Here is a 15,905-nt window from a genome sequence, read left to right as displayed (position 1 = left end):
TCTTCGGAATCAGAATGTTTGTCCCAGACCTTGATGGTCTAGACATGGCGGCGTCGACCGCACCCTTTGACGTAGATGATCACTGTGCTGTTTTGCAGACTCTACAAGAAGCCAGAGACGTTCTTTCGAAGGAACACTTGCCCTCCACGTCTGAAGCTGAGGTTCAGATACCGGTAGTCGGCTGGCTACCCCGAGTTGGAGACCTGGTCCGTGAGAAGGTGGAGAACAAGAAGGAGTTCGGCCCCTCTTATCGTGCACCAGTTCCAGTGCTTGGAGTGCAGCGTACAAGAACAGTCATTTTACCTCCACTTCCTGGTCGCAAAGAAAACAGGTACATCTCTATTGACAATGTCAAACTTCAGCGAGTGGCCGATACTTCTTAGTATGACTCCAGCAGTTTCATGCCAGACGATGCAAAGAAATTCATTGTTGGTTCCTGCTTCTAACACCTTGTCTGATGTTGCCATCGAGATGCAATCAGTTACTGATCCCTTGTTAATACCACCGGCTGGTGGTTTGCCCGAAGAGACTGAGTATGCTTATCCTACACATGGACACTCGCCTGTTTTACAATCTACAACACTTGGCCAGTCCCGTTTCTCCTTTGACACTAACTCATTGCCCTCAACTCCCCCATCGAACATTGCTGTTTTTGTAAGCTGGTTTAAAAGACATTTTTTGATAGCCCCTTGGACATACATCTGGCTGCTGCTTTTCTGTGTTTTTTTGTTTATGTCCATTGGATTTGTAATAGTTTTTTTCCGTTTGGTGGATGGCCACTATCTCAAAGAGAGATCGACAATTAGACTTATCAATGGAACTTTGGCCCCCCACTCCTCGTCCCACATCATGAAAAGGGACCAGACTTTTGTGAATATTACTGCCTGGCCCGTCTTTGATGGAATCGCGTGGGATGCTGTTAAATTCCAAATTCATGGGCCCACGGAGGTCATAAATGTACCTAATGTGTTTCGTGTTTCTATGGGTGATGTGGTTAAGCAGAACATACGTTCTGATGATTGGGATGTTCATGCCATTGAAGCACTGTTTTCAGATTTGAAATATTATGCCGCTTTTGATGCTGAAGATTTATATGAAAATGCGGCTAATTATGCGGAACAGTATTGTTTTCAGCATTATGGTAATCACTTCCTGCATAAAGCGAATACATTTAGAAACTTTGTCAATTTTACCCAATGGGAACACTGTCCCGCTCCCTCTTTCGGCAGTTCACCTACTTTAGTTGATAAGTATACTTATTTTACTGATTTCAGTGTTTCCGACCCGGCATCCTTTTATTTTAAGGTTATGCCTGAGTCTGCCTCAAAGGTTAGGCTGACACATACCAAATTACTTTATTCTAAGTCCTTTATGGATGAGTTGTCAATCAAGGGTTATGATCTATGGAAAGCTACTATTGATCTTAAGTCGGTTTGGGGTTCCAAACCATGGCAGGTTCAGGGAACTGAGGCTTTACATCGTGCCTGTCTTGTCCCAAATCATATGTTGTTTTTAAATTCAACCATCTTCCAAACTACCTGTTTCGGATTGGCCACTTCTAAACAACTAAAGTCACCTTCTGTGCCGGATCTGAGCGCTTACCCCAATTGGGATAACCACACAGATCTGTCCCTTCCTGCTTTGCAGTCATTGGTTTCAAATACATCTTTCAATATTTCGAAATTTAATAGTGAGGGTTGGTTAATTTGGCAAAGCAGTTCTGATACCTGTCAACGTCGTTTTCTAGGGCTGAAACCAGGGTATACTCAGGAACGCGTAGACCCTCGGTTTGAGTCGTCACATACAGTAACTACATACTCTGTAGGGAAGTTATGTCAATCCTGGCTGCGACATTCCACCTTGGCATCTGTCAAAGTTCATTTATCAAAGTTACATGACAAAATAGATTTGAATGATTTTGTTAAAGGTCCTGTGGGTGGCAGAACCAAACGGTGGGCGTATGCTATTTACAACGAAGTGTGGAAATTGTCGCAAATTGAAGCGGCTTCCAGATTGAGAGCTATTGACCAAGCAAACATGGAAAAGGTATTGGCCGTTATAGATAACAGCATTAACACTCTCTCTTCGCGAATTTATACATTAGATAATATTGTTTCTTCAGTTGTTGATATTGTGCATGATGATATGTCTGTTTTATATCATGGTCAAAACCAGTTGCGTTCTGTTATGCAGTTTGCTTGGACATTGCAGACGTTAAAGGCAGGGAAGGTCCCTTGGGACTATTTGAATACTACGTCGTTATTCCTTCCCTTTAACCTCACTGATAAACAGCGATTCATGTCCATGAAAGATGCTACATATTCATTGTTACATATTGAAAAATTAGAACCGTTACCTTTCTCTGTGGCGGAAATCAATTCAGCCACGTGGCTTATCCACGGGTTGATAACTCTCCCGTTCGCGCTTTTTAAGTTTACGTCTTGTATGAAACATTATGCTCTGGGTAGGTATGAACAGCTGGGCACCGCTTTCATACATGAGGTTTGGTCCCTCCCCTTTACGTATCGATGTACTAGAGACGATACTGAGGTTTATCTGAAGGGTGAGGAATGTACCACGACAGCAGATCATTCCTTGGTATGTAGGCACATTCAATTACACGGTGCATGCAATGTACAAGCCCCGAATTTGGCCTGCGTCCTACGAGGTGTCCCAGTGCCTGTGATTATGCCTTCTTTCACGCTGCTTGCAAACGGTAGTTATTTAATTTTGAATAATGAAGCTTGCTGCGGGATGTTGGTGGGAATCCCATATATAGTAACTGTATCGCAGAGGGTTGTCTGCTGCAATAATGTTCTCTTTCCACCCCCGCACGGGCGGCTGGATGTTTCCATCTGGCCTTCGATTCCAACCTTGAAAGCAGAGTTCAACAAGTTGAGCAGAATAAGAGCTCTATTGTCCCAAAAAGAGGTGCCATTAACTTCCTCTCGTGAAACATTTGTCCTTCACGTTGCAAATACGCGCACTGAGGTGCAGGCGCTTTTGAATACTGACCTCCCCCTGCATTTTGGAGCTTTGATCCAAACAATTTTCAATGCCTCGTCCACGACAGGCCTGGCTCATTTTTTTAAACTTGTAGGCTCAGGCCTCGTGACCTCTTTCCAAACTATTTTTGGTGTGATTCCGGCATTTTTTCATTCTATTTTCTCGAGCATCTTTGCAGGTGTTCCGCTGATTCTGGCGCTGGTGGCAGGTGTGCTGCTTTTACTTTTCATACTACGGAATGGCTGCTCTTTCTGTGCCACACGAGCGCCTGTCCCGTCTGCATCTTCTTCGTGATAGGATGCTTGACTTTTATGGTACAATGCCATTGGCGACTTTGAGCCTGGCATATGGATTATCCTTCAGGTATTCCTACTTCACCTGCGTGCAACCTGTTTTTCACTGCCTGGATTGTCCCTTTGAATGGCCTTTGGATTTGTGCTTGACCAACACGGTGTCTCCGATGCCGGATTTCGATCGACTGATGAGGCCCTTAGTGTCTCACGAGTTTGCCTGTTCTGGTGTCCGTATTATGGCCTGTGGTGCGGCGCATGGTATCCTGGGTAATTGGGACATCGCAATGGCTGCCTACGACTTCTTAGCTATGAGCTATCTGGAGGAACAGTCCGGTTGCCCTCTGATTGTGCTAGAGGCTCCGTTTGTTGAAGAGCACGTATGTTCCTTTTCTTTGCTTAATTGGATGGCTGAGACGTTTAGTGGCCCTGCAAACGATTTCTTGTTGGAAGCAGTTGCCACGTATGCTGCCTATACATTCATGGATTAACTGTGCTGTCGTCCTTTACAACTGTGCCTTTGGACGGCTACCTAGCGCAGCATTTCTTTTTCTTTTTTCTCTTCCCGATAGTCGTTTGTTTTTTTTTTTTTTGTTTTTATTTTTAATATTATTTTACTTTTTTAAAACCCCTTTTCGTTTTTTCGTCTCTTCAAGACTTTTGCACAATCTGAACCTTTACATTGAATATGCCTTGTTCTGCTCTGTCGAACCTGAACTCTGCGGTCTTTTGTTTTTCTTGCCTATTGAATAGTGCTTCGATCAAGGGGGCATGTAGTGAGGACTCCCTTAATACGTACATACATTGTTAAGTTAGCATAACCACGTTAGAGGTTAGAACGCCATCTTGCTGCTTTTGCGCACGACAATGCGTTTACATGTTATTCCTTAAACAAACTGCTGACTTGAGCTTCGCCTCACACGAGAGCAATCTGTTGTTACCATCCCGAGCTCTGCGCAGCGACCTTGGTCTGTACATGGCGTGACAAACAGTCTGGATTATTACACAATGCATGTTTTCCACTCTAGGTTGATCGACCCACTATTTAGCCATAACACACGAGCAGCTGCAAATACCTGAAAGTTGGTGCTTTTAATATCACAGACATCATGTTTATTATTCAGACCGAAGACGAGCCTTCCTGCGAGAAGACTCCTGATGCTCCTGTGATGTGATTTCACTAAGCTGATCTTTGAGGTATGGGGTCCCCTGTTCAAGCCTAAGAGACCTTCTATTAGCATAATAATAATATTAGCTTCTTAGTAAAGGGAAGGTGGTAGTATCCACTGTCATTATAACATGATTACCCCTTTTATATTCTATGGTATTGTAACGATGCTGATGGTTTTGATTTTAATCATTTGTCTGCTTGTATTAGCCAAAGTACTGCATCTTAGGACACGTGGTCTATAAAAATAAACTCTTTTTATTTACACCGTGTCTCTGTTGATTATTGTTGTGGACTGATGTGAGAATAATATACGAACAGGTATTTCCGATTCCCACCATTCCTGAGAGTATACTGAGCCGCTTGTTCTGGGTTGTCTTTTCATTGGGACCGCCGAGCTAAATCTCGGATAACGAATGGGACACTTATGCTAGCCGGATACTGGGTTCTGGGTTCTGAGGTGAGTTTCTGGTACACCACAATTCACTGAGGTCCTGGGGTTCTACGCATAGTTCTGTGTATAAGCAGAATCCCTGCAACACCATTTGGACTTCAGCGAAGGATGGATGCCTTAAAAACTTACATGGACATCCATGGGTTAGAATTAAACTTGAAGAAAACCAAAGTGGCCCGCCCGGTAGACCCCATAAGAAGAAGCATTTGTGGTTCTTGGAAGGGAAAATAGTCAAGGAAGTCAAGTCTTATAAATTTTTAGGATTCAATGTGTAGTATCAAATGACAGGCAACAACATATAGAGGTGATTCAGGCAAAAGCTCAATCTTTGAACTTCGGCTTCAAGATTCTAAGAACTAAACTATGCTGTCCCTCATTCAGTCATCTTTTAACGGTGATGAGCGCTCAGTTAATGCCAACAGTGACCTACGGAATGGAAACACTGAAAGGATGTGAAGAAGTCGTTTTAAATAAAATCCAAACAAGAGTTTACAATCAGTGTTCGGTATAACGAAAACAGTATCCCCAGCACAGGTGCGCTTAGAGTTTGGATTGTTGAATCAAAAATACTATTGCAAAGGAGCCTTTATAAAACGATGTTGCAGACTGCACGTCTGAAAGAGGGACAATCAACTACATGTGCTGGCAGGAAATAGAAGAGCAAATAAAGAAAAAGAAAAAAGATTCCTGGGGCTACATTTAAAACAGGCTATAGAGGAACTGGGATTACAAGAAGCCTGGAGTGCATGGATTAGGAAACAGGCCTTTTACAAGGTAATAAAAGCCAAACATAAGCACCTCTCATATTTAACAGATAAGACCAATCTTGCACTCAGACGACATGCCTGGACAGTGATTAATTCCTACAAAAACCCACAGCCCCAGGAATACCTTACAGCACACTTTTCATTAAAAATAAAACATCAGTTCATGCAGTACCGCTTTGGAAAATGGGAGAGAAAAGATATAAGGCCATCCTGGAAGGATCAGATATTGAATAAGGAATGCCGCCTATGTAAATATAAGGAAGAAAGCATAGCTCACATTGTTTGCGTTTGCCCAAGGTATCTGAAAGAAAGGAAACAAATGCTGAAAGGAATTTTAGACAGCTATATATACGTACATGCAAACAAGCGGTTACGTATTGGCTGGGCATCACCTCTATTACGCTTATATGTCGGGGAGTAAAATTTCCATTAATAAACAGGAATGCAATAGAACAATCAATATAAGTCACCTGTACTTTAATAAATGAATCACTAATGGTAAGCAAAACCATTCGATTAATTTTCGATTAAAGTAAAACAATAAATTTGCACTAAGCATCAGCACCTTAACTCAGGGTCTATGAAACATACAAAAGAAACTTAAACCAAGCATTGGAATGGGCATTGAAAAAAGAATAAAGCCATCGCACCAAAAACCCCGAGGAAACAAGAATGTAGACAAATGCACTGAAACCTATTTCAATATAATAACTCCTCACATTTTAAAGGATGACTCTAGTTTGTTATGTATCATATTTTTAATATGGAATTGTAAGATTTTATCTTTTTAGGACAATATCAGGCAACGGGTAATTTTCACAAAGCTCTTGCACTTTAAAATAAGGGGACTATATTAAAGAACAAAGAAAAATGGTAATTAAGTGAGCCATGGACTTGCAAGACCTGTACAAATGCAAACGGTTAAAAATGTAAGTATACATAACCTTTCTTAAAGATTTGACAGGTAATCATGACCAGATCAATTATTATGTAAATTAAGGATTCTACTTTTGTGTAATGGTTTTATTGATTATATACCTAAATAAATAACTACAAATACACTGCATGGATGTCGCCTGCCCCCGTTGTCATTCGGTAGACGTGGATTTACTCCATATGTTATGGGCCGGCCCGTCCCTTCAATGATACTGGTAGGGTGTCACACCCCATCTGTCCCCCTGCACAGAGTGCCCTGCACTGCATAGGTGGGAAGTATGTCTTCTAGGCCTCTACCCCAGGGACAAGAAACAAAGGGTCACATCCCGCTTCCTTGACCTATGGTTCTTGTTGGCCAAAGGACTCATTACTCGGCGATAGAAATCACATGAGCCCCCAGCTCTTGCATCCCTCAAAGCCCAGATGGAGAGTGTCGCATTACACAGGGAGGATGGTCTAGGGCTGCGTAAATTTCCAATAGCGACCAATTGGGACACTATTCTGACTGAGCTGCAAAATCCCACTCATCATGCCACCGATGTTCAAGCTGACCCACTAATAGGCAGGACAGAGACAGTAGATGACCAAGGAACCACAAGGATACCTACGCGCCGCGAGCCTTTCTCTGCATGCTGTGTTCCAGGATCCAAGCCTGTTGTTTTACCTAGGCACATAATGTCTTGTCTTGCTTATTCACAATAAACAGATTCAAACAAAAGAATGGAGTGCTCTGTTTCCAGTATTGGCATTTTTCCAGCCCTCCTGCTTACATATGCTCTAATGTGTATAGGTTGTGCACACATTTCCAGCCCTCTTGCTTACATATGCTATATAATGTGCATAGGTTGTGCAGGAGGATGGGAAGTGCCAGTCCTGTATGGCATCTCTGTGTCTGATTGGCTTCATCGTAGAGGCTTCTACAAAGGCTTGTAGAGGATTAGAGAAGCTCACTGGCCAGATTTTTTTATAACTGTTAAGAGTAAAAGCAAGGGAGACTCAATTAATCCTCAGGTAACATGGAGCAGCTTCTGTTCAACTCTTTGTTAGATCATTTTCATAAACTGGATGGCCCGTGAAGGATCACCACGCTGCTCAAATTAACTTCTAAAGTACATGAATTAACAGTTGATCTTAGGCTCAGGTGTCCAGACCAAACTTAAATCACACAGGAAGGCTCTCTAGAGGAAGTGCGCCTGCTGCTACCTGACTGGCAAACTCCTGAATCTTTTGAAAGCCCTTATCAAGCATTTTAGTTAATTCCACCAGTGATGGAATCTTGAGCTGAGTCTGAAAATAAGGAGTCTTCCTCTTCAATAAATCAGGTTGGCATTTATAGCTATGGGATAACAGAACCAACATTGCCACTTTGTCACCCTTCCTAATTGCAATTTATATTTTGGGAAGGAGGGAACTCCAGCAGCCATTTGAATTGTCATCAGTATTCATCCACTTCCTTTGTCCTGAGCATGTCTTTCTATGGCTAGAAAGCCTATGTTTATCGAAATGATGTCCATTTCTATTGTTGTATTTCCTGCATGCTGGAATTTCTGTCACTTCATGGCATCCCTAAGGTTTAGTTATATGTGGAGAGGGCGAAGACCTAGGGCTTGAATACAAATATGGGTGCTGTTTATTGCACCTGATAAATAACTATACCATGGGGTACGTTATTTATCCGGTGAGATAAATATGACCTATTCCAGGTTTGTGGGGAATAACATATAGATATTTGTGTTTCACACACCAAAATCCGTATGATACTGTAAATGCTGTATGATGTTTTTCCCCTGTTACATTTTGGCAGATTTAACCTGCTGACCTTTGACGAAGGTTGAGGTATTTAACGCATCCAATAAACATCAGATGCTATAACTACCTACCAACTTATAATTCGGACCTGCCCATAAATGGGTTTACGCATGGGTCAGAATACACCAACCAACTGGTACTCAGGCCCCCAGCGTAGTTAGCTCTCTAGTTGTACCCCTGAATTTTGATTGCACTGATGCTGTGGATTGCATATGCTTGAAATGTATAAATGTGATGGGAAGAATGCTTGCAAATAGTCTAAACCAATGCGATTGGTCTGGTTAGAATCCCAACCCATTGTTTGTTGCCTACTGTGCCACCGCAGACAGGCTTGACCTTAGTGAGCCTCTTGTGGTTGGCTAGTTCATTCTTTTTATCATATGTTTTTGTTAGACAACCTCTGTAGAGGCCAGAAACCTCGGGTCTCCATGCATGCAATGTAGGATGGGTTTATGGTTGTCTCCCCTTTTGAGGAAAACCTTATATCACACGATTAAGCCATGTTGATAGCTGCCCTAGTTATTTTTCCATGCTTAACCCTGGTTTAGTTTTCTCTTAATCTCTAATTGTTATTCATCATGTCAAATTCAAACCTGGCTAGGATACCACAGCATCTCTGTTGTGTTGTTCTGGTTTGGGGCCTTGGAGTCCTGCTTTTGTTGCTCAATATAAACTACAGATAAGTTCTTCTAAGATGAGTAACACATTTATGTTTATCTTTCTCACTCTCTCTCTCACTATCCTTCTCTCTCTTTCTGTTCTCTCTTGCTGTCTCTCCTTGTCTGCTTGTTTCAAGGGCCTTCCGAAAGAAGAAGCAGTGTTGACTTCTAAGATTTGTTTATTTTTGAGGGAGTGTTAAAAACTAGGTGTTCTGAATCAGTTGAATTGACATTATGGGAGTGAGTATCTCGTAGCTTCTGCCTATCTTCTTGCATTGGGCAATCATTATTATCAGTTGGTGGGCACTTGGTTTGAAATATGGACGATTTCTCTGTGATCGGTGTTAAGTTCCACACTCAGGAATTCAGCAAGTTTGAAGTTTTGTAAGGATAATATTTGCTGTACTCCACATGCAGTATTTCACAGTATCCGCAATGCTTGCTTTTTATTGCGTGATTGAAGCAATTTAGCTATACCCTCTGTAGCTTGGTGGAGTATTTGTTGGACTGTTAGGTTTTGTCTCTGTATTTCTAGCTTAAGGGGTGATCTCATAACTTCATGTATGAATCTCCTGCTGCTTCTTTTTGCGTTTTGGCCTTTTTACAACTGTATGCCCTTTCATTCAAGCCCTTGATAGCGCTAGCTTGTTGAATATGTAACTTTTTGTTTCTTTACCAGATTACTCAGCAGTTATGTTCAGTTTGCCATTTTGTTTAAAATCTTCTGCATGAGCTTCGACCTCAACTCGCTGGTCATAAGTGTGTTGATTGTAGAATGTTCGGCCCTTTGGTAGGCCTAACTTGATGTTTGCGTGGAGAAGGAAGCCAATCTTGCGATTGATAGGGGTGAGACGATCCAGCCTTTTGCATTCTTGAAGGTCAGATGGCTATCTTTGCACTATTGGGCTTGATGCCAGTGTGGTTGTTTGGGGTGGTTTATTGAGCACTAATGGTTTACTTGTTTTTGTCATGTGTGCTGGAGCAAGCCTATCCCTCAATTGCCGAGACACTCTCCTAGTCGGCCATTAGGAGTCTAGCTGGAAATTTACTGTTGATCCTTCATTTATCCATGATCATTTTGTAGTAAATGGGACATTTCATCCTCCACAATTTAAGTCAATTTGTTTTAAAGACAGTCTCTTGCATCCTAGGCAGTGTGTTTGGACCTGTCCTCTCGATATATCATGTTCTTTGTTTGGGACATGAGCAGATGAAAAACGGTGTCAGTTATAGATTTGACACTGCTTGGGACAGCCTCAGAAATTAAGGACTGATTAAAGAAGAATTGGTATTGTTCTGGTTCCTTGTCGACAAATGCTCCTAATCCTACACTTCCCTGCCATGGTCCTGGTTTCCTTCTCTCACAATCATGTGTATGGTTGGTGGCTGGGATTGATATAGTACTGCTTCAGTATAGCAACTGGAGTTTGCTGGTGAGGGATAAATATCTGAGAGAAGAAGGAGAGACTACAAGTTGCTGTTAAATTAGAATGGTTAGTGGAGTTGCTTATTCTGAGACATATCCTTAAAAAGTAAAGAGTCTAAGAGGGCACAGTAGATTACAGTCTGCAGGTAAATGTGTATATTTTTAACTTTCAGAGCTATTCTTCTTGAGCCATGTAAAACAAGCACCATGAGATTTGTCATCTGATGGATGTCCCTTGTTTCTGAGATGTTTCACTTGAGATCTAGAACCCCTTTTACATTATTTCCTATTTCCTATTCTTAGACATGTGCCTCTTCATGTGTCTGCTCCCACTTCAGCTTTGTGAGCACAGGAGGTGCTTCCTTTAGCACCACATAGAGTACCTTTGATTTAAATCTGGAAGTTGTCATGCTGATGGTTATGGTTTTAGTCTTTATTGATATCCAAAGTTACTTCCTAGATCTGAAATTGGACACCATCAGTTCGCTTAACATAAATGCCTTGTATGACAAAGAGTGAGTTAACAACGCTTTTCATTTTTGTTCCTTCTCTTTTTTCTTACACAGAAGTCACAGTTCACTGTCCTTCCACCAAGTGGAGAGTTACATCCGTTGGGTTCAGAGACAGTTTCGATCTTATTTGAGGCGTTCGCATGTCAGCGACTAGAGACTGTCCTAGAATTAGTGGTCGAAAATGGAGAAGGAAGGTAAAAATTGTATCCCGGCTTCAAGACATTTTGTCCAGAAATGTATTACAGTCTTCTGTCACTCTCTTGTTCTAGATACCTATTACACATTCCATAACAGGAATTATGGGTAAAAAATGTATTTACTCAATTACAGAAATGTTAAGCCATGTGTGGGTAAGATGGTCTGATTGCAGCCTGCTTATACAAATATTCTTTCCAAATTTCACAACCTCAAGTGAGGGCCTCCCTATCCAGGCAGGACACAGTGAAAATGAATACCTCCTAGTTTTGAGCAGGGAGACTTCCTTCAGTGCCAGATGAGAATGCTCAATCCATCCAGGTCAGAAAGCAGCCCTGAGGCAAAGCTCCAGCTGTAACACACATGTCTAAGTGAACAGACCCCCTATTACTAAATCCTGTTACAGGAGAGGTACCATAGAGCCAGTGAGCCAGAAAGCTGCACCTTTTGTCTGATAACTTGTTAATTTTGTGGCAGAGTCTAAAGCTACCAATAAAATGGTTACAATGATTCTGCTTCGTCTACATCCCATGCACAGACATGCTCTGCCAAGGGAGGTCAGCACTGCAGGAGGAGCACTTTGTATCATGTGTGCTTGTGTGGCAAGACATCTTGAGTACCACTTATCCTACCCTATCTGCTGAAACCACAATACACTGTAACTGTGCAGTCCTATGAAGTGCAGCACAGTAAACCGATGAGTAAGATGAATGGCAGAAGGCAATTATGTTCTATGACAATGGTGCTCTGCATTATTTTCATTCTGTGGCAATGTGTCAACGACGTTGGCTGCAGTTCTTATATCTTTACAATGTGGGGACTGCTATTGCAATGGTGCATTATACTTTGGGCAGTGTGCAAGCTGGCATATCTTTGTGGACTTTAGATAATAACATAAAATAGACAATAAAATTTAAATTTGTGCTTTACCTACAAAAACAATGTAAAAACCTATATCATGGAATTACGTACTTTGATTGGTAGCTTTGCTTCCTGACACCGACAGCTGTAAGATGGTAATGTTCATACTTGAATAAATATTGTATACACATTTCTAAGTTCTGTAAATTAACACAACATTAAATATGTACTTTTTACAGCTATATTGCCGTCTCGGCTGATGTTCAAACTCCACAAGTGTGTCTGCTTTTGAGCCGGCTGATGTTCAATGATATTTATGTTGGAGTTCCAGCTCAAGCATGCGTAAAGCTGTTCAACCAGGGGCTGCTTCCAGCAAAGTATTCGTGGGGAGAGGTCAGTTTTGTCATATTATTTTGCATTTCAGGTACGACAATATTGTCTTTTTAGAAGAAAATAAATGCAACCAAAGATGGAAGAGGCTTTGAATGGTCTATATATTGTTTTTCAATTTGGGTGAGTGATGCGACTACACTGTGTAGAGAGGTAGGCAACTTATAGAAAATTAATGGTGTGAGAAGTTGGCCTGGTATATGCTGTCCACTAGTTATAGTGGGCACCCTGTACCAGTCCAAACAACCCCATATTGGTTATAGGTTAAAGACAACCTTTATTGAAAGCTATCCTAGTGGTAGCGATGGAGAGCAGCCTTCAGGCTAAGTCTTGAAGGAATGTAAAGCAGCTTGTTTTACCAGTCTATAATCTCTTGAGTGCCTAAATGAAAGACAACCACACCAGGTATATATATGAAATATATGTATTTATTACTAAACACACCCTCCTAGATTCTTTATGAGACTAGAGGTCCAAACACATAAGTTATACTTCAAATATGACAGTAAAATAGCACAAATACACATCAGGCCCTAGGGGCAAGCAAACCATATACTAAAATAGTGGTATAAGAACCACGTCTTAACTAGACACAAGGCCTAGAGCCTTTAGAATCGCTTGGACCCCAAGGAACCACCCAAGGTAGTGACACAGGGGACCCATGGGGGCTGTGTGCAGTGTGAGGACACAGCCGCGAACTCCCGTTAGCTTCTATGGGGAAAGTCGTGGTTAGATTTTTAAAGATTAGGGACACTTACAAACGAGTCAGGACCAAACCTTTTTGGACTTAGGAAGTTCTAGGGCCAACACCCACGGGAGCACCGGAGTACTCGACTTACCTCACCCAGGGAAGCCCGGTGCATAGGTGTCAAATGGTGTCGAGTTGTGTCGTCGATTTCAATCGAAGCTGGCAAAGAAGTGCTGCTGCCGGGAAGATGCGAAGTGTCCGAAGAGATCCAAGCCTGGATCGAAGTCGAGAAGAACCTGAAAGCAAAGGGGACAGAGTCTGGGTCACTTGCCAGTGACCAGGAAGGTGATAGGCGGATGTCCACCGATGTCGGGTGATTTCAGGTGAAGAAGGTGAAGCTTGACTCTTCAGCCACGAGGACCAGGAGGCGTCGAGGATGACCAGGAGCTGGATTCGAGCTGTCCCATGAAGGATGTCGAGTGCTGCAGCATCGGTGCCTGAATTGGATACAACAAGCCTTGGCAACAACAATCCACGCAGAAAGGAGAAAGATGCTTCGGTGCAGACCAGCAAGGTCTTTTGGACTCACCATTTGGTAGGGAGTCGGGGCACGTCTGGAGCAACCAGGGAAGCCCAAGGAAAATCAAAGTTACCCCCTCAGGGACCCACCAGTCGACGGACCAGGGATCGCGAAGGGACCTCGAGATGAAACACAAAATGACGGCCCACAGGTCACTCGGGGTGACTAGGCCGACAATCTTCGGTGGATTCTGGATTCTGTGCTCAAGGTGGGGGCTACAAGTAAGCCCAAGCACGACTTCAAGAGATGTCAAGAAGTCAATGCACTTGCAAAAGTGCACGGTGACCAGGAGTTGCGCTTCCACGCTACTCACGAGGGCTGCAGGCCTCAGCTTTGCTGGGGACTCGGGTCGGCCTCTGAGATGTCTGGAAATCCTCTTCCTGGGCTGCAAATACTTCGGAGTCCGGCGGGAGCTTCGGAGATGCAGACCGGCATAATACTTCGTTGGTGCCTGCCAAGCAGGGGAGTCACTCCTTGACCCCAAGGGAGATTTCTTCAGTCCTTTATTCGTTAGTAGAGCGAGAAGTTCCAGGATTCAGCTTCAAGGTTTCGTCCAGGGATATCTAAAGTTCTGGTTACAGAGGTTCCTTACTTATACCTAAGGAAGGGGTTGGACTAGCTCTGAGGACCCACCTATGGGTGGGTTTGGAAAGAGGGGTGGCTACACCCATTTCCTTTGTCCAGTTTCGCGCCAGAGCAGGGGCTGGAAGCCCCTGAACCGGTTTGAGCTGGACTATGCACAGGGACACCAAATGTGCCCCCAGTGCAGGACTTCAAAGCACTCAGAGAGTGCTCCCACCCAGCCCCAATACACATAAGCCTGTCTGGGAGGTGGTTACACCTCCCTGTGACAGGAAACCTATTGTCCTGGCCTCCCCTGCTGGTGTTTCGGTCAGCAGCAGGAGGCCAGGCCCGTGTCTGTGGCTGCAGCATCCATTTTGTGATACCAGGGCTCTATTAGATTTCTACCGGGTATACCAGTACTGTCATGTCTCTCCCTCTAGAAGGGTGGGATCATACTCACACACCAGTTACTGGTGTGGGGGTATGATTCCAAGGTGTTTGACACCAAACACAACATGTTTCCGTGCAGCCAGTCCAAAGTTAGAATTTACCGTTGTGTTATAATGCACGTAAGAGTATATGGTCAGGCTGCACCACTGACAACCCCGGAGTAGAGATTCCGAAGGCTGCAGAGGGGCTCAGCTCATGCCTGGGCACCCTCTCACATATAACCAAGCACCCTGCCTTCAGGATTAATACGGCCGGCCATAGGGGTGACTTATAGGTTACTACGTGCAGTGATAGGTGAGGTATAGTGAACCTATACCTCAGTAAGGTGTGCATGCACCACCTTACCCAGGCTGCAGGAGCAGACCTGTGGTGTTATTTTGCATGGCTTTCCAAGGGTGGCACAATACATGCTTCAGCCCCTGGTAGGCCTCTGGGGTACCTATGCCCTGGGTACATAGTATACCATATACTAGAGACTCACAAGGGTAACCCAGAATCCAATCTGTAGTGTACCTAAAGTACATGCAATCAATTTAGAGAGGAAGCAGCTAGGCTGGGGCCCTGAATAGCAGGGTCCCCGCCAGACTAAAGTCGAAAAACAGTGAAACACCAGCAACAAGTAGGGGTAAACATGTGAAGCAGATCCTACTCTCCTACACATGGTGGTGCTTAAATTATAAATGTAAGTTATAACTGGTGAAGCACAAATTAGAAATTCAAGTTATAACTAGAACTTTAGAATTTCTAAACTTTTAAAAATAATTTAAGTTGGGTTTGTAAAAAAGAATAAATAACATTTTCTAACTATAGCTTTCCTTTAACCTTTGGTTTTTTCATTACATTTAAATGGTTTGTGTTTTTTAAAAAAAATGTGTTTCAAATCGTAGTGTTGAGTGTCATTCAGTTGAGTGTTGATGAGCTGAGTGTGGTAGAATATAGTGGAGGACAGTTTCTTAGAGTGTAGTGTGGTAAAGTCTAGTGTTGTACAGTGGAATAGAGTGTGGTGGAGTAGAGTGGATTGGCGTACAGTGGAGTATGGTACAGTGCAGTGGCACACAGCAGAATGCCATAGAGTGGAGTGGCATAGAGTGGAATAGCTTAAAGTACAGTGACGTAGAGTAGATTGGCGTACAGTGGATTGGCTTTGAGC

The 15,905-nt window shown here is 43.0% G+C and overlaps 1 protein-coding gene across 1 annotated transcript in view; it reads left to right on the top strand.

The window, feature by feature from the left end:
• Window positions 1-15,905, top strand: part of DLEC1 (DLEC1 cilia and flagella associated protein) — a 576,582-nt gene that overhangs the window by 320,549 nt on the left and 240,128 nt on the right. Inside the window, exons 21-22 of the mRNA XM_085628869.1 lie at window positions 11,082-11,221; window positions 12,323-12,476. Of these exons, the coding sequence (XP_085484995.1) occupies window positions 11,082-11,221; window positions 12,323-12,476 (294 nt within the window). The remainder of the gene's footprint in view (window positions 1-11,081; window positions 11,222-12,322; window positions 12,477-15,905) is intronic.

The sequence above is a fragment of the Triturus cristatus genome, chromosome 10, assembly GCF_964204655.1.
Source record: "Triturus cristatus chromosome 10, aTriCri1.1, whole genome shotgun sequence".
NCBI lineage: Eukaryota > Metazoa > Chordata > Amphibia > Caudata > Salamandridae > Triturus > Triturus cristatus.
This window is presented reverse-complemented; position numbering and strand designations above follow the sequence as displayed.